The sequence below is a fragment of the Sceloporus occidentalis genome, unplaced genomic scaffold (assembly GCF_023333645.1).
Source record: "Sceloporus occidentalis isolate IW3139 unplaced genomic scaffold, rSceOcc1.0.p SCAF_46, whole genome shotgun sequence".
In the NCBI taxonomy this organism is placed as follows: Eukaryota; Metazoa; Chordata; class Lepidosauria; order Squamata; family Phrynosomatidae; genus Sceloporus; species Sceloporus occidentalis.
The window spans coordinates 6,407,000-6,433,550 of record NW_028317026.1 but is presented as its reverse complement, the minus strand read 5'-3'; the positions used below and the strand labels follow the sequence as shown (position 1 = coordinate 6,433,550).

Sequence of the window (26,551 nt, the reverse complement as noted above, 5' to 3'; positions counted from 1 at the left end):
TATTAAACCTGATTTTTCAGAAACGTTTTAGAGAGCAGAAAAAACTATTCTGTAAAATGTTCAGTGGCATTTGGTTTCACAATCCAGGATCCGTATCCCTGCTGTTCAAAATAGGACTTCAGCAAACATTTTGCTTCCTGGTAGGATCCAGACAAACACTTTAAGAAACAAGCAAAAAAAAAATAAGATTACATAAATAACAAAAAAGGACAGTAATATAAATTGATATCACAAAAGGTTAACCTTTCATTATGTATGGTAATATTGTATCCTGGGTACTTTGTTAAGCCATATGAGTGTTCCTTAAAATATGCCTACTTTTCCAGATAACAGCTGCATTCATGTATCTGTAAGAACGCTGGTTATCCAATATAGGGCTAGCTAAGTAGTGAATCCTGAAAGTAGTATGTCCGTGGCAGATTTTTGTAGACCTACCTTTGCCTCATAGTATGAAAGCCCCAGATTCAAATCTTCTCGTTTGGCTTCCTTTATAAGCAGGTTAAATCGACTTAACATTGCAGCTTTACAAAGACGACTCGCCATGGATGCGCCGCTTTTAAATGGTGAGCTGAGAAAGCAACACATATTTCAACATGTGCAAATTCACAATAAGACTGAACGTATTGTGTCAATCTAGGTATATCAGTTTAAAATTATGTACAGTCTTACATCTGGAAATATGTCCAAAATGAAAAAAGGAAGTTACTTTTACATTACTTATGATTTAAAAAAACTGTCACATTTTCCCTTCATGTTTATCATATGGGGACCTTTTCCTCATCTTTGTTTTAATTTTTTGATAAAATATCAGTTACTCATACTGATAATAATGACACACTTTGTATAATATTTCAGTCTTCGAGAAATTATTGTATACAGTGGTGTGAAAATATATTTGCTGCCCTTCAGATTTTCTGCATTGGTGTATCATGTTGTTTATTCATTAAGAGAAATGTACGTAGCATCCAATTGCCTGTGCGGAAAAAGTTTGATTGGCAATGAGTCCAATGACACCTCCTCTATAGAATTTTATGATAGAAAGCAGAATTCTTGATCTTGTCAGATAATGAGGAAGAAAAGTATCCTCAAACCATGACACTGTCACTCTCTTGCATGATCTTGGTAGGTTCTTAATGTAAAATACAGTTTTGTTTTAGACCAAACATAATGGGGTCCATGTCACCCCAAAAGGTTCCTCTTGACTCATCTGTACACACACACTATATATAAATTATATATATATATATATATATATATATATATATATATATATATAACATCCACAAATAGTTACCGGCACTCCAGGGACTTCTTTAAATAATCACTCAAGAAACTCCAGTTGTCCAATCAACGTTTCAGTCTGTTTATTAGACTTTCATCAGGACATGTCAGAAAAGCAGTGTGAGTCATATTTATAGCAAAAGAAGATCATTAACAAGACCTACAACACCTGTAGTGCTCGAGGTATTCAGACCCGGCGTGTACCTTTCCCGAATACGCATGTGCATAGTGTCAGCAATGCTTCCGGGTCTCAGACGCACCGTCTGAGGTGCGGATCGTCATGGCAACGTTTACATTTAATCTGCATAATACGCGTCTCCTATGCCGGTCAGTAAACCTCTTATTTGTGCCTTTATCTTTGTGTATATAATGCTGTACTCCTGTGTACAGGATCAGCAGTGATTAATTTGTAGACAAATATAAATATAAAGACAAAGTTATCATGATTAAACAGTGTTATAAAGAATAGTGAGTATATGTATTATAAAATTAATTAATGAATGTGTTAATGTGTGTATATATTATGATTATGTATATGTGGATTAATTATATATAGTCTAAAATCCACAATCTGATCTCCGGGTCGTTGTAACAACTCGTGCATTTGAACTGCAGGTAATCTGCATACTACGTATCTCCTGTGCCGATCTGTGGATCCCTTATTTATACCTTTGTGTGTATATATATATATATATATATATATATATATATATATATATATATATATATATATATAATATTAGTGCTTCATTCGTGTGTAAAAAATTACTATAATCTTAAGGAATAGAAAATATCAAGAAGAGAAAACAGATTTTAGACCCGCTCTCTGATCTCCGGGTCGTCATGACAAAGCATACATTTAAACTGCAGTAAATGAAAAGAAAATTTTTTTTTTATACGAATAAACAATGTAATCAACATCAAACTGAAACTATGGGAACAAGGTTTAAACCTAAGAGTATATTTGATCCACCCCCAACACAATCTACAATCAAAACGTTCCTAAACACAGTAAAAGAGGAAGTAATTGAAAAAATACATACAACAAAATCATTCCAACAGAATTTAACAAGAAAGGAACGAGTAGCACTAGACAATTTGAGAAAAGATACTACTATAGTAATCCGCCCAGCGGATAAAGGAGGAGGTATTGTAATTCAAAATTATATAGATTATGCTACAGAAATAAGATCTCAATTATCAGATAAAACAACATATAAACTAATTCATGAGGATCCTACTAATACTATAAGATACAAGTTAGAAGAATCATTGAAGCAAGGATTGCATAGGAGATACATCACAATGGAAGAATATAACTTCTTGCTGACTACCCATCAGAGAATACCAGTGCTGTATACACTACCTAAGATTCATAAAAATGCACAACAACCACCGGGGAGACCAATAGTTTCGGCTATTGGGGGAATCTTAGAACCCGTGGCGAAATGGTTGGATTTTCAGTTTAAAGAATCAGTTGAAGCTATACCTACGATTTTGAAGGACACTAATACTTTGATTAAACATTTGGAGAAAATGGACATAGATCTGGAAGATATGGTTCTAATATCTATGGACATTAGTAGCTTATATACAATAATTCCTCATGAAGAAGGAGTTGAAGCAATGAGAAATTTACTGTCACAATCACCATACCATAAAGGACCTCCGCTTGAATTTGTTTTAGAATTATTAACATTAACCTTGCAATTTAATTATTTTAGGTTCGAATCTGACTGGTTTATGCAATTACCAGGCACATCCATGGGAGCAGCTATGGCTCCTATGTATGCTAATGCCTATGTTTTCGGGGTGGAAAAACTCTATTGGTTGGACATTGTCAGATATTTTATGATAGAAAACATGTATTCCACATATTCTGTATTTTATATGAACACAAAATGGAGTCAGATCCATTTTATTTAATCATATAGTGATTATTTCTTTTTGTCCTTGTTCTCTCTATAATTGAGAACAAAGGAGTATTCATGTATAATGATGTTTCAGCGTATATATGATACAATTAATGTTATCTTCCATGAGAAAGTTAAGGAGTAGACACTGCATATCCTTACAAATGTAACTTGGAATGGGGGATACATGGGAAGACTACCAAGACCTGAGTTACTATCTAGGAAGTAACATTTGGCGATTAGGGTGACCAAGGATAAATTCCAAAAAACATACGTAATGGTTTTAAATTGATTCTTAGACAAGAGCGTCTCTCACAAGTAAATTAAGAAATTACAACGGTGTAAATATGAGTAAAAATCCTAATTATAATGGGTAAAACCCACCGTTATGATTGGAGAATTCCAATCAAGAGGTGGAGGCAATGATAATAAGCCCTGTCTTTAAAAGCTTATGTCTTTAATAATAATAAGAAAAGAAAAAAAAAAAAAAAAAAGATTGCACCCTGAAATGGACAGACCCTGACGGACTTATTCACCAAATTTACCCCAGAGAATTGGAATCTAAAGATTCTGGCGCCATATTTCACTCTTGGAACTACTTGGAGTCCTAACCTATAATCTGGATTAATTTCTACAAGGACCAGTTGGACAACAGCAACAAGTTGTGGTAATTATAATTGTTTTATTATTCTGAATAGAGATGAATTTTGTCTTCTTCGTATAGAATTCCCTGTTTCTGGGAAATAGTATATTGCATTATTGTATATGACGGCTTGTGAGACTGCAGCTTATAACCCGTGATAATAACAATAATGAAAAGGTATTTTTACCTATAGACGAAGTTTGACATTATTTGCATCTATTAGGAACTTCACTAATACTCTTAGACACAATTAAATTATTTTTAATTTGTTATATTAGTTAAACCAATACAAGAGAAATAGTGATATATTTTATTTCTGCCCTGATTATTATCAATTTTTGGTTGCTGAGTGGACTGGAAATTAATTGTGTGTTAGACTCATAAAATAATGATTCATATTGATAACTATCGATAATATACTGTATTTGAATTGATTTATTTTTGACATGTTTTAAGAATTTTGTGTTTTATATTATGCACTGTGTGACTCATATAGATATTTTATAAATTGTGTTTACAATAAATAATATTTTTATTGACTATCGTGGCGATATCTATCTAATTTGAATTATAATTTTCGGCGATCTGAAAGAATTTAGGATCGGAGATAAAATATAGGGTATCTCCTTAAATTAATATTGTGGATGTGGTACTACAATATTTGGTAGCGTCGTTATTTTGTGTGTGTGACGAAATATTGGTTTTGCCTATTTTGTCTCATTAATATCCCTAAGAACATATATAAGGAGAATATCGTCAAATACTTTCGGTATATTGACGATATTCTCATTATATGGAAAGGTACAGAAGCTGAAGCTAAAACATTCGTGCAATATATTAATGAATTACCTACACCGATTAAAGTCACTTCTCAGATACATAAATCGAGGATTCAATTCTTAGATCTAGAAATTTATGTTGCAAACAATAAATTGAACTATACATTATACACTAAACCCACTGATCGTAACACGATCTTACACGCTAAAAGTGCACACCCTAAACATTTAATCAGGTCATTACCATATTCACAGTTTTTGCGTGTGTTACGAAACAATTCAGATGTTACTAATACAGAGAAACAATTGGAATGTACGCAACATAAGTTTCTGGAAAGGGGATTTACACAGGACCTGCTACAGGAAGCACTGAGAATGGCTAAGCTAGGCCCTAAAGAGAAGGTGATAACAGAGGATTCTAAATTATACTGTATGACTACATATAACATAAATAGTCACGAGCTCACCAATAGTATACATAGAAACTAGAATATGGTAGCTAAAGACAACACACTCCCCACTACGTTTCGGCATAGACCAGTGATCAGCTATAGACGTAATAAAAATTTAAGGGATCTACTGGTAAAAGTCGATCCGGTAGATAGCTATAGCAAGGAAAATAAACAATATAGCAATTATGGCAGTGTAAGATGCTTGGGTTGCGTCACATGTAGCCATATGATACCGAGCAAAACGTTCTCCCATCCACATACAAGAAAGATATTTAATATCAGACATAGGATTACATGTAAAACAACACATGTAACATATAAAATACAATGTCCATGTGGATTGTCATATGTTGGTAAAACAGAAAATACATTAGGAGAACGGATTAGGGCACATCGCTCAAGCATCAGAGTTGCATACAGAGATGGAGCATCAGATAAACCAGTAGCTAAACATTTTTTAGAAAAACAACAAGCCCTGTCATCTTTGCGGTTTATAGCAATAGATCACATCCCTGAATCTCGACGTGGGGGGGGGGGATAGAGGTAAAATTCTATTGCAACGCGAGACATTTTGGATAGTCCAGTTAAAAACTATGGTGCCAGGTGGGCTATAGGAGAAATTATCATTTGCTTCATACCTATAATATTAAACATCAAACCAAGAATGATTAGGTTGATTAACTTTTTCTCAGATAAAGGAGTTTGAGAGACTAATTTAATGGAATTGGTATACATGTTGAGGTTTAGAAAAATGTTAATTATTTTATATGCTTTGAATAATTTAATAATATGTTATGTAGTGCATTATTTTAATGGGTAATGATTATTTAGTGTTCTAATCAATAGACAAACAACATCAGGCAACAAGATGATTTCACACATAGTAGCACTAATGTATTTATTATTTTTCATTTTTTTACATTATATTTATTTATATTTACATAAACGGATTTTCATTCACATGATTTTGGGTTTGTAACATTTGAGTTAAACATATAATTATTTATTGGTTTATATATATTATAATTGATACATATATACATATAGTCATAATATATTTACACAAGCATATAAACATATCCTCCCCCTCCCATACACCACGCTGCCTCCTCCCCCCTCCCATACACCACTCTGCCTCCTCCCCCTCCTATCCACCACTCTGCCTCCTCCCCCCTCCCATACACCGCTCTGCCTCTCTACCCGGCTACGTTACTGACAGGCACTTTCACTGCAGCTTCATAGAAGCCTCAGCGTAAGGGAAGGTGAGTAACGGAGGCTGTTTGTGCGATGCAGACCCCCACCGGCTGACAGAGAGGATGATCCTCTGTCAGCCAGTGGGGGTCTGCACGATGCGCACAGACAGCCTCCGTTACTGCCCTTCACTTACGCTGAGGCTTCTACGAAGCTGCAGTGAAAGTGCCTGTCAGTAACGGAGTCGGGAGAGAGGCAGAGTGACGTATGGGAGGGGGAGGAGTCAGAGGGGTGTATGGGAGGGGGGAGAGAGACCGAAGTGAGAGACCGGCCGACAGTGAGGGGAATCCAGGTCCCCTGCAGCGTTGAGGGGGATCTGGATTCTAGTGTTATAATCCGATCTCTGTTTGAGGTCGGATTATATAAGGAGAGGAGTTTTTCAGAGCATTTGCTCTGAAAAAAACCTTTTTATAATCGATAAAAATCGATTCGATTAATCAATGAAAATCGTTGACAAGGATTTTCCCTATCGATTATTATCAATTAGTTGTTTCAGCCCTAATACATATACTCACTATTCTTTATAACACTGTTTAATCATGATAACTTTGTCTTTATATTTATATTTGTCTACAAATTAATCACTGCTGATCCTGTACACAGGAGTACAGCATTATATACACAAAGATAAAGGCACAAATAAGAGGTTTACTGACCGGCATAGGAGACACGTATTATGCAGATTAAATGTAAACGTTGCCATGACGATCCGCACCTCAGACGGTGCGTCTGAGACCCGGAAGCATTGCTGACACTATGCACATGCGTATTCGGGAAAGGTACACGCCGGGTCTGAATACCTCGAGCACTACAGGTGTTGTAGGTCTTGTTAATGATCTTTTTTTGCTATAAATATGACTCACACTGCTTTTCTGACATGTCCTGATGAAAGTCTAATAAACAGACTGAAACGTTGATTGGAAAACTGGAGTTTCTTGAGTGATTATTTAAAGAAGTCCCTGGAGTGCCGGTAACTATTTTTGGAGGTTATATGATTTGCGGTTGCAGCTACTTGGCACCGGGCAAAAAAAGTGGTGATTGGAGTGCAATTGTTAATTTTGGACTTATATATATAATCTCACTCACCCTCCAACAGATTTTAATACAACACATTTCATAGAATGACCCAGGGCCGGCCCGACAATGGAGCCGAGTGGGGCGGCACTTTGCCGCCCCAAGCCCTTTTTTTTTTTTTTTAAATCGAAAGAGAGAGAAAGGGGCGCCGAGTGGTTTTCGCTTACCAAGCTGCCAGTACCCGCTCGGCGCCCCTCTCTCTCTCCTCTGCGGCGAGTCTCCCTGTTCGGTCTCGGTGCCGGCTTGTAATGCTGAGTGCAGGAAGGGAGACTCGCCTCAGGACTGCTGAAAGGTAAGTACAAGGGGGGGGGGGTGGAAAGGGTAGATGATGGGGGGGCGGCAGGGATGGAGAGAGAGGAAGGGTAGATAAGGGGGGGGGGGGCGCGGCATTTTAAAATTCGCCCCAGGCGGCATTTTGCCTTGGGCCGGCCCTGGAATGACCAGATCCAAATAGAGTAAAAAATTGCTGAAAACCAGGGAAAATAAATATATATGATACACAGCAACTCCCCAGCTCCTCTACAAAATTAAAAGTGGTACATTTTTACAAGATTTTCCATCATAAATCTTTCAACCTCCAAAGTTCTTCAACCCAATCATACCCATATAAAAGGTAAAAAATACCTTTCAGTTATCTTTCCTCTTAATGCATCCACAATTTCCAAAGAGCAATCACACTGTGACCAGTTCAGACTCAGGTTCCGATTGCCTACCACCGCGTGGACAGGGTGAGTGGCTGGGACGATGCTTATGTAAGGCCTATTCACTAAGTAAAACATAGGCAGTCGTGAGGTTAAGCCATCATCAATGCGTTGCTTTATAGCGATTTCCAGCCCCCTGGTATTTGTACAACTGCCATTCCCTGGGAAACAAGAACAGAAACAAACCATAAAGCAGAAAGTATGCATTTACATTTTACATTAATATTAGGGCTGCAACTAACGATTATTTTAATAATCGATTAGTTGGCCGATTATTTTTTCGATTAATCGGATAAAAAAAACAATATGCAAATTTTTTGTTTATTTAAAATAATTTAATGAACTGGATGTTAAAAAACAACTTAAAATTTACATTAACATTCTTATTTTGTTATGATGTAATAAAAAAACAATATTTTCAAAGTACAAAAACCCAAACACAATATTTATGAAACAAAATAACCCCAAACATTCTGAAAAGAGGTGGACTATTACTGTTCAAGAAACTTTGCACCCGGCACTTTGCACCCAGCCCTGGCACTTTGCACCCAGCACTTTGCCCCACCCCTGGCACTTTGCACCCAGCACTTTGCACCCGGCACTTTGCACCCAGCCCTGGCACTTTGCCCCAGCCCTGGCACTTTGCACCCAGCCCTGGCACTTTGCACCCAGCCCTGGCACTTTGCACCCGGCACTTTGCACCCAGCCCTGGCACTTTGCACCCAGCACTCAGCCCCAGCCCTGGCACTTTGCACCCAGCCCTGTGCCCCTGCACCCAGTCTCCAACTCTGCCCTGCACCCAGTCTCCTGCCCTGCATCCCCACCCCCACTCTGCCCTGCACTCAGTCTCCTACCCTGGCCTGCCCCCCCACCCCCACTCTGCCCTGCATCCCCTGAAACCCCACCCCCACCCCCGCGAACCGCTCTGTGCGAACGGAGCCACTCGCACAGAGAGAACCGCTCTGTGCGAACGGAGCCACACGCAACTAGAAGAAGGCGGAGAGTGCAGCGCGTGTAGCGGAAGCGGGGAACGCTCGCGGAGGTAAGTAAAAGGAGCCGAGTGCTCCAACAACGAATCGATCACTCGATTAATCGATAACGGAAATCGTCGACAACGATTTCCGTTATCGATTATTATCGATTTTATCGATTCGTTGTTTCAGCCCTAATTAATATTATTAAAACTTGGGCCAAAACATTTTGCCGATTACTAGACGCAGTAGAACACCTCTTATTATCAGACTAAATGATGCATATGTAGTGTCTTTACCAAAAACAGGATTTTCAGCTACAGTAACAAAAAAACTTACACTATAGACACAGGTACGTCCACAATAAGGAACGACAAGATTATCTTTCGCATGTCATGTGTTTTTTCGCAGCAGCAGGGACTTCTCCGTGCCGATGCATGGGCGATCAGGCTGTCTATTGACAGTCAGGACTCCCCTGTCAGCAGAAGCCAGCACACATTATAAGGAATGCCCAACTGGCAATACCCTTCATATAGGCATCACTGTTGTTGCCCTCCAGAAGGTTACTGGAGGACAGGAGACACTCAGCATGGTCTGTCTAGACCCTCCTGTGGTCTCCGAAACAATTGTAATTTTTTTCTGATAAAAAGCGCGTATAATTTGCGTGGGTACATTAAACACTGAAAAGGGGAATCTTGATTAAACCCACGCGTATGGTAAAAATGGCACAGACCCTCGGTAAGGTAAGGGTGGAAATTGACTTACCAACAATAATGCTGGTTATGTAGACTGGCTGTATGAAAATGCTCAGAAGTGCCCCCTGCACACCCAGCACTTGCCACCGGGTTAGCTTGTCCGTGCCGGACATGCTGCTCATGTGGTTAGAAATCTCACGTGGGTAGTATGCCGCCGGGTGGTTCTTTCCTTCCACAGAGATATGAAGACTTAAGTTATCATTAGCTTCATGTGCAGAGAGGGAATGCGGACTAAGACACCTAAAAACAAAAATGGCGTTTCTTTACTTAAATCATTAAGCACTCGGGGTACTTCACGTACGCAAAGTATCAAATATTTGTTCAACATAAAAATTCAGAAAATTATTTTTTTCCCCTGAAAACTACATCATTTGTGTGATATACTACAGCAGATTTTATCTAGAGCATCTATAATACCTAAGCCTGCCGGTGTTGAGCGAGACCACAAAACCACAGGGTCATTTAAGCTCTCTGCTGTAAGGTGAACAGTATAATACACGAAACGGCTTGCTAATAAATAGAAAATGATGAGAACATTTCTCATCACCGCGTATCATTTATCCTTTATCTGATATTCATAAACTGTAACTGAAAAACTGTTAATTTGGACTGGTATGTTTATAAAAATGGTTTCAAGAAAAAAATTTCTTTCACCAGTGAAAAATGTCCAATGTAGATAACTGGGGGCAAACCAGACTAGTAAATGATGCAAAACCCCAAGCAGTACTTACAGCTGCGGACTGGTCTGGGCAGCTCCTTTAGGTAGCTGGTTCATATACAGGTAAAGGTTTAAGTTCTGTTTTAGGGCAAGGAGGCTGGTTGCTGGTTCGGTGCAAAAAATTGACTTTTCCATCATGCTGGAATTTTTACTGTAGAAAAGGAGGAGTTGCCTGTAAAAGTACCTGAAATAAAACAGTAAAATGAAACACTAAACGTAACCAACAGTGGAATCTGTCATCCGTGCATATGACTCAACAGACACATCCAACTATAATCCCAAACCAATTTGGAACAGACGTTAGCGGTTACTGCTCCATGGCATTTCTCGTTCATGGTTGCAAACATTACTAAGAGTTAAATATCGACTGTATGTAACTGTTCCATTTAAGGAAATGTCATCACTCACCGTGATGAAACTCCATGATCAGCTCATGGAACACACTGATGTTACATGTGTTTTTAGATCGAAAGGTAGGTTTTTCTTTTTACCTTAGCAAGGATCGTCTTGCAGTCACAATGGCGTGGGAGTCATGAATAATTCTTCCGTTGTTCGGCATACCCTGCCCATAGTTATTCTCTCCTGTGCCTATACCAACAACTTCCCAAAGCTGCCCTCCTAGATAAAGGGAGGGGGGTTGGCAAACAAACAAAAAAAAGTTTAGCAACATTGCTGGATTAAAACATACATGTAAATCTGGAAATCTAAGAAAGCAGTAAGCGCTGCTTACTTATGGACTTTAATTTCTAATTAAACAGTATGTATGGCATTTTAAAACAGAATGTGAAAAATCCAACAACATTCAAAGGAAAGTGTACCGAGCTGAACAGAGAATTCTTACCTGGGAATTTATTTTTCAAGGGTAGCACCTACTGACCAGCAGTACAAAACAAAAGCCAGTAACAAAAAAAACCCCTCATTATCCCAAAATATATTAAGAGGGACAAAAATAGATATGCAAAGAAAAAAATTCATTTGTGCCAGTTTCCTGAGATACCAGGTATGGGCAATCCAGATTAAAAGTCTGGGGCAATTAAAACAACCTCTGCCGCCTTCCTCCTGATCTTTTTAACAAGCTAAGCCAGGAGACACAAGTGAGGAAAAGGGAAAGCTAGCCAAACCACCACTGGAAGAGAGCATTAAAAAGGCCTTCTATAAAGACAGCAATTGTCCAATTTCTACTTTGTAGCTGACAGAATCAGATGCACAAGTGGGCTGCCAAAAAAAACACCTGGACAAAAGTACCATTCTCCTAGATGGACCGGATGCTAGCTCGTTTGTCTGGTTGGAGATTAAGGAAATCCAGAACGTAGATGGTCGCAAGCCGAGAAATGCTAACCTGTCTGCGACTGTATGTGAGCTGTCAACTCCACCATAGAGGGACTCCTCTGTGCATATTCGGTGGTTCTGGTACACCATCACCATCCTGCTGTCTGTATCCGTACTTCTGTCTTCTAAATCTCCAGGTGTTAAGTCCAATATTATTTAATCAGCAACAGAAGCTCCAAAAAACGGATGCGAGTGCTTCCGTCGGATGTATTCAGGACAAGATTCTCAGGAGAACCCAGATGAGCATCTATAAGCAAATGAGCATCTTGTAGGTCTGAGGAGCTCTCTTTTATCAAGGACACCTAAAACTTAATTCATCTTGTACTTTATATGAAAAAAATATTTAAAATTCTGCAACACTTGCGTGTGTAACATCCATTATACTTAGAAGAAAGGGAGAACCATTTAAATATTGGGGATTGCTTACTTTGAGTGAACCAACACTTGCCTCCTGATGTACCCTTAAACAATTCTCTTGATCCTTGCAAAGATAATTGTTGGAACCAGAATCTGCTGCACAATACTTCAGCCAGAGCACTACGCACTACTACAGTGAAAGTAGACTACTTATGAACTACTACAATGCAAAAGAAGTTTAGAGCAGCGCATATCCAACGTCCTCGTTTCCATGCTTCAAGGCCGATCTGGCCTTGTTGCACCTGTTAAAGCTGTAACTTCACAAAAGAATCTACAGAGGGTTTGGCTAAACCAAGATGTTGAAAGCATGTGTCATAAATTGCTAAACTACAGGAAGACACTAGAGCATCCCCTCCCTGCAGCAAGGATAGAGTTGCTCTCGTAGACTAAACAGAGCCAACCTTAGGCGAGTACAGCCTACCCAAGGCCACACCAATGAGGGGATACAGAGGAGGAGAAGAAAGAAAGAATAAAGAAAATCACGCAGGTAGCTTGCATCAAAATGTGCTGAAGGACTGTGCAGGTTACTAGGAGACACTCCACCTAAATAGTCTAACCGAGGACATGCAGGGACACTAGAGCCAGGATCCCAAAAAGTAGGCTGTCCACCAAAAAAGAAAGGGATGAAGACCTGAGCTCCGACCTAGGGCAGAAACAAAACCATGAGGGGCTACCTGGAGGAGATTTTATTTAATTTGGCATTCAAAAAGAGCCAGTCCCACTTCATGGATGTATAGTTAACTCCTGAGACAAGTAAATAGACTGATAACAATGTGTGTTTCTCCTGCCAGTGTCAGGCCTACAAATGGGACCCTCATTTACCTCCCCAGAGCCCTCGATGGATGATCCGCTCACTATGTGGCAGCAGGGTCCCAAAGCGGCAGGTCAGCAAAGGGAACCCTCCCCTCTCCTGCGGCCCTCCGCTGCGCCCCCCGCGTCTCTTTAGGCAGCAGGCAGTTTGAGCAACTGTGCATTAGAGTTATGTGCCCGTCTGCAGCATAATGGTGGTGCGAGATACTAATGCTGACGAGCCAGCTAGTGGGAGGAGCCTTCAGGCTGGGCAGTACTAGGGCAGCCTTTTGGGACTGCCTAGCATCATCTCCACCCCCTACCCAGCAGATATCTCTCAGGTCACCTCGTTTGGACCCCAGCAGCACTATAAAGACTCTCAGTAGCTCTGTGTCTTTGCTACATTGAGCTTCAGGCACCATCGTTCTGCCTCTTGATTTTGACTCTTGCTTGTTTTTACTGTGTACGAACTGTTGCTGGATGCCTGCCAACCTCTGCTAGTCTAACAGTCTATGAACTTTGCTGCCTGCCAACCGATTTGATTGAACATGTGCATACCTTGCTGACTATCTTGGACCTTATTCCATCCACTTGGCCCTAGTGCCTCCCAGTCTACTAGCTTCTTTATCCTCAAAAACCTGACACCAGGCATCAAGGATTGTCTAACCAGCCTGAATCAAACGTTTTGGGATGCAAAAGAAAGCATTTGTAAAGTGTGGGGTGGGTGACAATACCACAAAATAAGAACGGTGATAAGAATATTTCATACAATATGCAATAAACACATCGGGTGGAAACAGTCTAGTTTCCATCATGTAAATCTACTTATAAAATCAAGTGTACCTAGAAGAATTTATGCTGTTTTGAAGGCAAAGAGTGGGCACACCAAATATCGATTTGGATTTTTTTCTGTTCAAGCACGTTACATTTTGTTAAACGATAAAAAAAAAAACTTAACATGTTATTTTTGAAAGCTCTCTTACTTTACAGAATTTTATATATATATAGTAGCACAAGGTTGCTGTTTAATTTGGTCCAATAAACAGAAGTAGTCATATACAGCAGTATGGTGAGGTAGTTTGTATTTACATGTTAATAGCTTTTTTCCCCCCACAGTTATTGTGTTGATTTGGATGTTTTAAGAGAACAAGGATAAAAGTAAATTTTTACATTAACTAAAGTAACAGTGGGGAACTTCTACCTTCTATGACAGGGTTGTGTCTTTGTAAGGACTTCACTATGTAGTTCAGATAAAGCTTTACCTTTTTCCATTACAAAAGCAGCAAGTGAACTGCTACAGTTTTCATACTCTGGGTACTTAGACAACAAGTTATTAAACATTTCCTTAATTGTAGAGGAAATATTTTCGTGAACAAAGGAACGTCTGTCTGAAAAAGAAGAAAAAAAAAGATCCTGTTAATCAATACTCTTGAGGGTGAAGAAGGTCACATAAGTACATGTTACACTGTATACACAGACGTAAACTATAACTTAAAAGGGTTAACAAACAATAGCTTTAAAATGCATCTCTTATTTTTCCCTCAAATATGACATTCCGCAGTAAAATATATATACCCGTGCGTGTTTGCAGATGAACTCTTTCATTAGTAAGCTAATACGTTCTGGCACGTTGGTCATGGGCATTGGTTTTACATTGCATAGGGATGCACTGGTATATCGGCCAAATATTAAAAAAAAATTACCGAAAATAATCGGCCGCAGGGGCCAGGCTGCTTACCTGTGCATTAGTCGCACACAGTGTGCAAGCAGCATCTCTTGTATTAGCAAGGAAAATAAGTAACCCAGCAGAGTCACATGAATGCATGTCAAATGGATCCCTGGGGGCAGGGCAAGAGAAGATACAGAGGGAAGAAGCCGGGCCCCTGCAGAACTCTGCGACGGAGAGATCAGCAGTTCAGGTAAGGGAGTGGGGGGTGTATGAGCAAGTATGCGTAATTAAGGGAATGAGCATTTGAATGAGTTAGGGCTGAAACAACTTATCGCTAAAATCGATAATTAAAATCGTTGACAACGATTTTAATTATCGATTAGTTGAATCGATTTTTATCGATTATAAAAAGAGTTTTTTTCAGAGCAAATGCTCTGAAAAGCTCCTCTCCTTATATAATCCGACCTCAAACAGAGATCGGATTATAACACTAGAATCCAGATCCCCCGCAACGCTGCAGGGGACCTGGATTCCCCTCACTGTCGGCCGGTGGGTGTCCGTGCGATGCGCACAGACAACTTCCGCCTCTCCCCTCCACTTCCATACACCCCCTTGACTCCTCCCCCGTCCCAGACACTGCTCTGCCTCTCTCCCGACTCCCTGGTGTTTTGTGAACCTCTGTTGCTGACAGGCACTTTCACTGCAGCCTCATAGAAGCCTCAGCGTAAGTGAAGGTGAGTAACGGAGGCTGTCTGTGCGCATCGCGCAGACCCCCACCGGCTGACAGAGAATCAGGGAGTCGGGAGAGAAGCAGAGTGGTGTATAGGAGGGGGGAGGAGTCAGAGCGGTGTATGGGAGCCACCCTCCCATACACCACTCTGGCTCCTCCCCCTCCCATACGCCACTCTGCCTCTCTACCCGGCTCCCTGGTGTCTTGTGAACCTCCGTTGCTGACAGGAGGCAGAGTGGTGTATGGGAGGGGGGAGGAGGCAGAGTGGAGTATGGGAGGGGGGAGGAGGCAGAGTGGAGTATGGGAGGGGGGAGGAGGCAGAGTGGAGTATGGGAGGGGGGGTGGAGGCAGAGTGGTGTATGGGAGGGGGGGTGGAGGCAGAGTGGTGTATGGGAGGGGGGTGGAGGCAGAGTGGAGTATGGGAGGGGGAGGAGGGAGAGAGGTGTATGGGAGGGGAGAGGAGGCAAAGTGGTGTATGGGAGGAGGAGGAGCCTCCTCTCCTTATATAATCCGACCTCAAACAGAGATCTGATTATAACACTAGAATCCAGATCCTCCGCAACGCTGCAGGGGACCTGGATTCCCCTCACTGTCGGCCGGCGGGTGTCCGTGCGATGCGCACAGACAACTTCCGCCTCTCCCCTCCACTTCCATAACCCCTCTGACTCCTCCCCCATCCCATACACCGCTCTGCCTGGAGTATGGGAGGGGGAGGAGCCAGAGTGGCGTATGGGGGGGGGGAGGCAGAGTGGAGTATGGGAGGGGGAGGAGGCAGAGTGGAGTATGGGAGGGGGAGGAGGCAGAGTGGAGTATGGGAGGGGGAGGAGGCAGAGTAGAGTATGGGAGGGGGAGGAGGAGGAGGCAGAGTGGTGTATGGGTGGGTTATAGTGGTGTATGGGGGTGTAATGAATTTCAGGGAGGCAGAATGGCATATCTGGGGGAGGCAGAGTGGTGAATCAGGGAGTATAATGAATTTCAGGGTGGTGCAGGGCATTTATGGGGGGCGGAGTGGCATATCAGGGTGCACAGTGGCATATAGGGAGGTATAAGGCATAAATGTGGGTGAGTGGCATATTGGAAGTTATAAGGCATATAGGGGGTATGAGGCATATCGATATTAGGCATATCAGAGGGGCATAAGACATCTGGGGGTAAAAGGTATATCAGGGGGCTCAGTTGCATATCACTGGCATATAAGGAGTATAAGGCATATCGGGGACACAGTGGCATATCAGGCGGTATAAGGCATATATGGGGGGAAGAGTGGCAAGCTGGGGGTCAGATGTGCATAACTGGGGGCAGTTTGGTAAATAAAAGAAAATATAAACAAGGCTTAAATAATCGTTAGTTGCAGCCCTAGAATGAGTGAATGAATGTTTGTGTATGAGTGTGAGTGTGGTGGGGATAGCATGGCATAGGGACCCTGTAATCACACTCCTATCATGCCCAGGTTCTAGCATGTACTGGCTGCCTGGGCATGATAAGAGTGTGATAGCTGTTAGAAATTATATATAATATTGTTGATTTTTTTTGTCCAATTTTGGTGTGTTAACTACACTTATTAAAAGTAAGTAACACACCAAAATTGGACAGAAAATTTTAACAGTATTAATATATATGATTGCTAACAGCAATTACACTCCTATCATGCCCAGGTAACCAGTACATGCTACCCTGAAAGAACCAATGAAACACTTCTAATATTTCAATTTTAACTGCAAGCCACCCAATCCTGCTGAAAATATATTTTGCTGCCCTCTCTATCTTTGGGGCATATCACTACTGCATTTAATTACATAAACAGAGATTGCCTACAATTTAAAAGCGAGTCATAATTCAAAAGAAGAAACTTCTGGAAGCTAGTAGAGGCCACATAATATTAGGGCTGCAACAACTAATCGATAAAGAAAATTGTTGCCAATGAATTTCATTATCGGTTAGTTGAGTTCATTCAGTGTGACTCACAACAGATACTACTTACAGTCCCTCCCCGCAGTCACTCTGACAATTGGCCCCACCCCCTTTTCACCCAGTCCCTCCCTGCAGTCACACTGATTGGCCCTGCCCATTTCCTTATAGCATCCACACTGCTCTGAGTATAAAATTAATATTTGGGCTGCTGAAAGTTAGGTTAAGGTGGGGGTTATTTTAGGGGCAGATATGGTTAATGGGGTGTTTAGGTTTAATTTAATGCTGAGGACTGAGGGTTAATTTAATAAAGTTAACTTAAGGTGCAGTTAAAAGGTAAAGGGGGGCAAACTAAGGGGAATCTAAATCCTGGGGGCAGTGAAGATTAATCCTGTATTTATTTATAAAAGTATTGTGTCAGTGTGCTGCAAACAAGTCTGTGAATCTAGGAGGGTACTGTGGGATATCTGGGGGAGAACGGAGTGACATATGTGGGGGTATAAGGCATATAGGGTATATAAGGCATATGCGGTGAGGGCGGAGTGGCATATCTGGGAGGCAGTGTGGCAAGCCTGGGCTCAAATGTGCATAACTGGGGGGGCAGGTTGGGAAATAAAAAACAAGAAATGCATTTTTATCAAAGTTTTTTTATTCTGCTGTTTGTTTTTAACATCCTGTTTGTTTATTCAATTATTTTAAATAAATGCAAAATATACATTTTTTTTATCCGATTAATTGAAAAAAAAAAAATAAAAAAAAAAAATAAAATCGGCCAACTAATCGATTATGAAAATAGTTAGCCGCAGCCCTACATAATATGATACAGTCTAAACTTGACACAAAATTTTATCCGATTAATCGATAATAATAAAAGGGAGAAAACCGAAATAACAAATTTGAAGTCAGATGACAAATTAATGAAACACATTAAATCTAATTAAAACCACAATTTCAAAATGATGCTTGGCAGTGTTTATTCCTTAGCATCTATTCAAACACAGAACCAAAAGAAAAAAAAAAAGAAAAAAAATAAACTTACCAGTTCGTGTCCTTACGGTACTATTCGAGGAGACTGTAGGTTCCACAGGAATACGAGGAGGACCTCCTACAGAACACGCACTTTTATTTTCAGTAAGTGGAACTGAAATGGAAATTGGTACAAAACATACTTACTGGAAATCATTTTCTTTATAGGACATGCCATTGAGATGGATAATATGAACAGAGAAACTGTTTAAAAGAAAAAGGTCATAGCTATGCAGAAATGTTCATTTACGGTTTATGAGCTCTCCAATTGTTAAAATGCGTGGGTATTCAACGTGTTTTAAATCTTTTTATGCTAATTGACTACAGCAAACCACCCTATAGAGAAAATATTTTTAAAAGTGAGGCCCTTTAAGTAAAGCCAGGTATTCACATTGGCAAAGTCACAGATACCGTGTTTCCAATTTTGCTTATAGTTTCGATTCAAAAAACCAAATAATTGTTCTTCCACAAACTAGCAAGAAAATAATTAGGGCTGCAACTAACGATTATTTTCATAATCGATTAGTTGGCTGATTATTTTTTCGAATAATCGGATAAAAAAAAACAATATACAAAATTTTCGTTTAAAATAAAAACGTATAATTTACATTACGATGTGTCATTAACACTGACATAATAATAAAGCTATATTTTAAAGGAACCCAAGCACACTATTTCTCTAAGTTTTAATACCAAAAAAGTTTTACTAGTAAATATTAATTCATGTAACGTATATTTTTTCATATTTAATAAAAACTATGAGAAAAATGTCTCTTGTTTATATTTTCTTTTATTTGCCAACCTATGTACCAGAGATGCCACTGTGCCCCCCAATATGCCTTATACCTCTTATATGCCTTATACCTCTTATATGCCACTGTGCCCCCTGATATGCCACTGTGTCCCGATATGCCTTATAGCCCCCTATATGCCAGTGTTCCCCGATATGCCTTACACCCCCGATATGCCTTATATCCCCCGATATACCACTGTGCCCCCATATGCCTTATATCCCCCTATATGCCACTGTGCCTCGATATGCCTTATAGCCCCCTATATGCCTTATACCCAATGTCACTGATATGCCCTTTACCTCAATATGCCACTGTGCCCCGATATGCCTTATACCCCCTATATGCCTTATACCCCCCTATATGCCACTGTGCCCCGATATGCCTTATAGCCCCCGATATGCCTTATACCCAATGTCACTGATATGCCCTTTACCTCAATACCCGATATGCCTTATACCCCCTATATGCCACCATGCCCCCTGATATGCCTTACACCCCCTGATATGCCACCATGCCCCGATATGCCTTATACCCCCTATATGCCACTGTGCCCCCTAATATGCCTTACACCTCCTATATCCCCACTGTGCCCCCTGATATGCCACATAGCCCCTTTATGCCACTGTGCCTGCCTGATATAAAAAAAAAACTGACAGCGCTAAAATAGGCATAAAATATATGCTTTAATGAATATAGAAAGAAAAAAAAGGATACACAATACAATATAAATATATATAAATATGGACAATACAAACAATAAATCATATATTACAGCAATCAAAAAATAAAAAACACAAATTAAAGAATGCAAAGACATAATTAATAGATCCCCAAAAAATTCGACCTGCCCCACCAGGGGTTAATATATCAACAAAAGAAACACAGGGCAAATAATCATAAAAATAAAGATAATACTCCATGCTTACCTTACCCAGTGGTGCTTACTTGCTCCGTTTTTCTTCTGCTGCTATATTAACCCCTGGTGGGGAAGGTAGAAGTGCAGGGAAGTAGGGAGGTTGCGCACATCGCGCACTAAAATCCAAATCCCCTGCAGCGCTGCACGGGACCTGGATCCTCTCCGGCAGCCGGTAGGGGTCTGTGCGATGTGCGCAGACAGACGCTTTTCGCCTCCACTTGATGGAAGCCGCACCAGAAGGTCTCACGTGACGCCGGGTTCAGTAATAGAAGCCCCGGCAGAAGTGGAGGGGAGAAGCGGAAGGGGAGGGGAGAAGCGGAGAATGTCTGCGCGTTTTGCACAGACCCTCACCGGGTGGCAGAGAGGATCCAGGTCTCCTGCAGCTTTGCGGGGGGTCTGGATTCTACAGTTATAATCCGATCTCTATTTGAGATCGGATTATAGAAGGATGGGAGTTTTTCCAGAGCATTTGCTCTGAAAAACATTTTATAAAAACGATAAAAATCGATTCAATAGATTATGAAAATCGTTGATAACGTTTTTCATAATCGATTATCGATTTTATCGATTCGTTGTTTCAGCCCTAAAAATAATAAACATATAAAGTGGAATGAAGTTTAATTATTTTACTTAAAGAAACAGATCTATTAAAAACAGATGCTAACGGAAGCTCTGCATGTCCATTTGAAGTGTCAGACTCCAGCATGTGGCTTGCTTGTTTTAACTCTTCAGACAAAATATTTATGTAGTCAATGAGACAACAGGCTAAGGATGGATAACTGGAAAGTTACCTGGGTGGAAAGGATCGAAAAACCCTCTCTACTATAGGTGGCCCTACACAGAAGAATGAGCTGCACTCATTGCAAAGGTGAAATATTACCAGCCCGAGTAATAAACCATTTAACCATTACTTAAAACAAATGCTAATGGATGCTCTGTATGTCCATTTAATTCTCAGACGGCAGCTTATCGGTTTAACATCAGGCAAAATAGAAGATCCTGATTCCACTTCTTTTAACCACCAAAACTACCAACATACAACTGCAACAAAGCAAGGCCGATAAGTTAACAGCAGCATTGTGTGTGTGTGTATATATATATATATATATATATATACATATATATATATATACATATACACACACACACACACACACACACACACAAAGGGGATACATGATTGAGAGCAGACCCAGTAAGTCTGGTGTTACAAACGTATGAAGTCAATACCAAGAAGAACCTATAGGACACTCTAGAACAGACCTGGGCAAAGCACGGCCCGCGGGCCACATCCGGCCCGCTGAATAGCTCGGACCGGCCCGCAAAGAGTGTCCTGGTGACTCACCAATGAGTCCGGTGTCCCCCCCCGCCCCGGTCACTTACCTTAAACTCCTGTGTTGGAAGCGTTTGTCTCGGGTGCCGGCGCTTTACGCTGGGCGCCGGCATATGACGTCAGACGCCGGCGATCAGCAGTGAAGCGCCGGCACCCGAGACAAACGCCTCACGCTTCCAACACAGGAGTTTAAGGTAAGTGACCGGGGCAGGGGGGGAGATCCTGAGAAGGGGGGGTTAGGGAGTTAGAGGGGAGATACTGAGAAGGGGGGGTTAGGGAGTTAGAGGGGAGATACTGAGAAGGGGGGTTAGGGAGGGAGGTCTTACTGTGTGTGTGTGTCTTACTGTGTTTGTGTGTGTGTGTCTTACTGTGTGTGTGTGTATCTTACTGTGTCTGTGTGTGTCTCACTGTGTCTTACTGTGTCTGTGTGTGTCTTACTGTGTCTGTCTCACTGTGTCTGTGTGTGTCTTACTGTGTCTGTGTGTGTCTCACTGTGTCTGTGTGTGTCTTACTGTGTCTGTGTGTGTCTTACTGTGTCTGTGTGTGTCTCACTGTGTCTGTGTGTGTCTTACTGTGTCTGTGTGTGTCTCACCGTGTCTGTGTGTATCTTACTGTGTCTGTGTGTGTCTCACTGTGTCTGTGTGTGTCTTACTGTGTCTGTGTGTGTCTTACTGTGTCTGTGTGTCTCACTGTGTCTGTGTGTGTCTTACTGTGTCTGTGTGTGTCTTACTGCGTGTGTCTTACTGTGTTCATAGCTTATTCAGTTATTGTAATAAATATTTTAGCCCATTTTTTAGCTCAAAATATTTTTTCCTTTTTTTTCTCCTCTAAAATCTAGGTGCGTCTTATCAGCAGGTGCGTCTTATAGAATCGAAAAATACGGTATGCACTCCGAAGCCTTGTTCATTTTGTTCACTTCTGTGCTGTGCTAATAGTTATTCAGGCCTTACTTATTCAAGCACCTCTACCAATGACGTAGGCTTGAATAACTTTATTAAACAGCACATAAGTTAACAAAATGGACAAGGCTTCGGAGTTTGTAGTTTGTAGAGGTCTGGCCCTCTAAAACCATTCCAATTTCTCATGTGGCCCCATGGGAAAATTAATTGCCCACCCCTGCTCTAGAACAATAGCTTAGGGAACCACAAGTAAAAGCAATACTAGGCCCTCCAACTTGTCCATGCTCTGTCCATTTCAGTAATTAAGACTCCAATTCCCACAAACACATCATCCCAACATTCATACTGCATACCTAAAAGCCGTCAACAATTCTTGTGTCCCTCAACTAATGAGCAGCTTTCTCAAAGCCAAATTACTTCCAGGACAAATCCATTACCTGCGTGATCAGACTCTTCGTACAGGAGAAGTTCATCAAGCGCTAGTTTGCAAGCATTGGCCTTTGCCTCCTTTTTGCTTTGTCCCATTCCAGTCTTGTATTCAATACCATCAACAACAGCACAGAAGGCAAAATATGCACCAAAAACATTTGCTGTAAAAAATGAAGTTAATTCTGTTAACACATGCCCATTCAGTGTATGCATACACAGGTAAAGTAACATTAAAAGGGATGAAACAACTGCTCATTTACAGGTTACATTTAGTGGGATTTCTTTAACTATTTTTTTTTGTTTCAATCTATGTAATTGTTAGTGAGATATTTGTTTTAAATTTAAAGGATTATTTTATCTTTGAAGCTCATAGTTAACTTCCTGTTCTGAAGTCCTTGCCCTATTTTTAACCCATCTGTCTCTAACAAAAAGGTAGACGACACGATTATGCCAATCATGAGAGAAGAGAAAATGTGGATCTAATGGTCAACATATAAGGTTGGTTTCTAAGACATATACAGTATAAATCTGTATATATATCTATATACTAAGTATAAATAAGACTTAATAGTGTTTGCTGACATATATATATAATCTGCAAACACTATGAAGTCTGTAAACACAATAATTTCCTGTTTATGTTCTTCAGCTCCTGTTGTGTCTGTATGTGTAAATGTATATGTTATGTATGTGTTAATGGCCCTCTTTAAAGTGTACAGCGTGCGTAATACTTTGGCGCTTAATACATAAAGCATAGTAATATAATAATGTCTCAAAAAAGATTTCAGGAAAAAGGGCTTAGTCGTGGATTACTGGACAAAAGGTCAATAAAATAACGATTGCGTTCTAAAATTAAGTGTTTGTGGTCTATTTTAAATGTTTGATCGATTTCTGATTTTATTCTTTATTAGTTGGATGTCTTTCGAATGGCTGGTTCTGGTAGATTACTTTAATAAAGGGGAGGTATAGAGAAGGCTAAGCCACTTAGTTGGCAAGGTACCTGTCGTACAGGTAGCTGATGTATTACTTCAGTCGCTGGTTTTGACTTGAATTCTCTGAAACACACGTGTCTATTTACATAAATACATGATGTATATAGAAAGACATCTTCACCTGTAGTAACAGTCTCCTTCAATTCCAGTTCCATGCGCTGCATTTGCACAAACTGGTGTAGAGCAGAGACTGGATTCAGTTCACCTCGTCTGTATTTCACAATGAACTCTTTGGAAACTTTTTTAGGTGTCAAAGAGACAACTGGCTGGGGAAGGATAACTTTAGATAAGAACGGTTCTGGAAAGTTACCTGGGTGGAAAAGAAAATGGGGGGAAAAATGCAAGAGCCAATTTAAAACATTTACAAGGTCTGATCGAAAAGCTGTAAGGTTTTCTCTATTATAGAGAGGGTACTCTCTGGGTGGGACCCGGAGAACTCCAGGAGACGCATCACTTCTCCGGGTCAAGACCCCAATCCTTCAGGCCACAGGAACCCATTTCACCTTTAAATGGGGGTGTTTCCCGCAATGTCAGTGGGAATGCCCCCCCCCCCCCAGGTCAGCAGGAACCGATGCCAGTGGGCAATCCCAGCTATGTCCGGTAAGGGCAGGTAGCCGGAGCCCAGAGGCTCCCAGGTATGATTATAGGTTGCCCTACAAAGGAGAATGAGCTGCACTGAGATGTGTACAAAGGAGAAATATTATCCTTCCCCATCAATTACCATTTCCCCCATACCTAAAACAAATGCTAACGGAAGCGCCGTATTTGTCAATTAAATGGTTAGACTCCATAATGTGACTTACATCTTCGAGCAAAATAGTAGATCCTGATTTCCTATCTTTACTTGACTTACTTAACCACTGATGTACAACTTCAGCAGAGCAAAGCCCAAAATTAAATAGTAGCATTATATTTTTAATAATTTCAATCAATTGTATTTTATATCTTGAGCAAATATTTCCATTTAGTGATTAAGCTTATGCACGCGCAATGATTTTGGGGCTAAGAAAAACCGCATACAGAACTAAGTATAGTGGGGATGCACCGATATATCTGTGGACAAAATACATCGGCCAAAAAGGGCATTATCGGCAAAATGCAGAAATACTAATAATAAAAAAAAGGCTGAAAATAACCGTCCGCAGGCGCCAGGCTGCTTACCTGTGCATTGGTCACACAGTGTGCAAGCAGCGTCTTTTGTACGGGCCAGGAGAAGCAGGAACACAGCGGAGTCACATGAATGCAAGTCACATGACTCTGCTCTGTTCCTTCTTCCCCTGGGGGGGCCCCCCAAGAGAAGTTGTTCGCACAGAGTGCAAGCAACACACAGAGGGAAGCAGCAGGGCTCCTGCGAGGCTGCTCTGCAGTTCAGGTAAGGGGGTGGGGGAGAGTGTATGATTAAGTATGCGTGATTAAGGGAACAAATATGAATGAATGTTTGTGAATGAGGGTGTGTGGTGATAGCATGGATGTTTAAATGTGGCATAGGGAGGCTGTAATCACACTCCTATCATACCCAGGTTCTGACATGTACTGGTTGCCTGGGCAAGATAGGAGTGTGATTGCTGTTAGCAATTTTGGTGTTTTACTTTTTTTCAATAAAAAGCATGTGTGGGGGGTAATTTTCGGTTTCGGCCAAGTAAATCCGGAATTTTCTGTTTTGGTACAGAACTTTCATTCTGGTGCATCCCTAGAGCATAGTTTTCAATTTAAGAATATAAAAATAAATGAAAACCCACATTTTAGTAGTTATCAATACCTACTTTGGGTCTGTTCACTAAAGGGAGAGGCGGTAGGATAGTTTACAGCTCCTTGACATCACTATATATATAATGGAAGTCTCACCCCACTGAGGTTCTGCTGCAGAAAGAGCTTGGCTGGCCCTGTATAATGTATAGTTGATAATGTATATTTCCTCACCCACTGAATAATGCAGCCCAGTCCTTGTTGCTGGAGAAACTTGCCAGCGTTGGAATATTTAAGTAAATCTACAACTCTCCCTTCCATCAATAAACCCACTTAGGTACATGTGGCAAGCATTTTTTATTTCCTGGAAAACGCCAAGACTTTAATAAACCATGTTTAGAAACAGCACTTGCTAATTCTAGATTTGTATTAGATATTAGAAACCAATCAGTGTACGTGTCACTTAAGAAACATTAAAAGTACCTGTCACTGGGGTGACTTTAGCTGCTCCCTCATTTTTTTCACTGTGTACTGCAGATGAACTCTGGACTGGAGCTCTGCTCACCGCTGCACTTGGTTTTTGAGCAGGTAGGTTCCTCTTTAACATCTGGGCAAAACTGGGAACATTTGAATTTTGACTCCAACCACCAAGGCTCGCCATTTTTCCCTGCGAGCACAATTAAAGTACTATAGTTACGGATGACATATCTCCTGGCCTAATGTTTTAAAACACATTTCAAACAATATATATACCGTATATATATATATATCTATATTGTCAGTGACAGCCTATACCAAGTGTAGTCAGCAGTAAAACACCTGGTGCTGCAGAGAATTATTCCAGTACCCCAGTAGACTTTCACAACTGAAATTGCTGCTACATCACTGTGGTCACCACTGTTGCTGACCCAAGCAGTCAGTCTACAGAAGACTGGAATATGGGGGGGGGGGGGAGTATAGGGGCTTTCTAGAGGCAGAGTGGCATATAGGGGTGTATAAGGCATATCGGGGGTCAGAGTGGCATTTGGGGGTATAAGGCATACCTCGGGTACAGAGTGGCAAATAAGGGGTCAATAGGCTTATCTGGGAGGCAGAG

The 26,551-nt window shown here is 40.8% G+C and overlaps 1 protein-coding gene across 1 annotated transcript; it reads right to left on the bottom strand.

Moving 5' to 3' along the window:
• Positions 1–44: 44 nt before the first annotated feature.
• On the bottom strand, positions 45–26,116 carry LOC149289379 (adenosine deaminase domain-containing protein 1-like). The gene is made up of 11 exons (XM_089490748.1): positions 25,939–26,116; positions 23,891–24,079; positions 22,786–22,938; positions 18,420–18,521; positions 14,336–14,461; positions 11,030–11,156; positions 10,552–10,722; positions 9,831–10,060; positions 8,018–8,255; positions 436–568; positions 45–158 (listed from the first exon to the last, which is right to left on the bottom strand). The coding sequence occupies exons 1-11, from the start codon at positions 26,114–26,116 to the stop codon at positions 45–47; spliced, it is 1,761 nt and encodes a 586-aa protein (XP_089346874.1).
• Positions 26,117–26,551: the final 435 nt, after the last annotated feature.

Bases quoted from the DNA above. Each gene is read 5' to 3' on its own strand.
- LOC149289379 (XM_089490748.1), bottom strand. From the start codon at position 26,116: ATGGCGAGCCTTGGTGGTTGGAGTCAAAATTCAAATGTTCCCAGTTTT. The intron at 14,462-18,419 runs GTAAGTTTATTT...CTTCTTTTTCAG, and splicing joins TACCGTAAGGACACGAACTG to ACAGACGTTCCTTTGTTCAC. The intron at 11,157-14,335 runs GTAAAGCTTTAT...CCCTTTATCTAG, and splicing joins TGCTTTTGTAATGGAAAAAG to GAGGGCAGCTTTGGGAAGTT.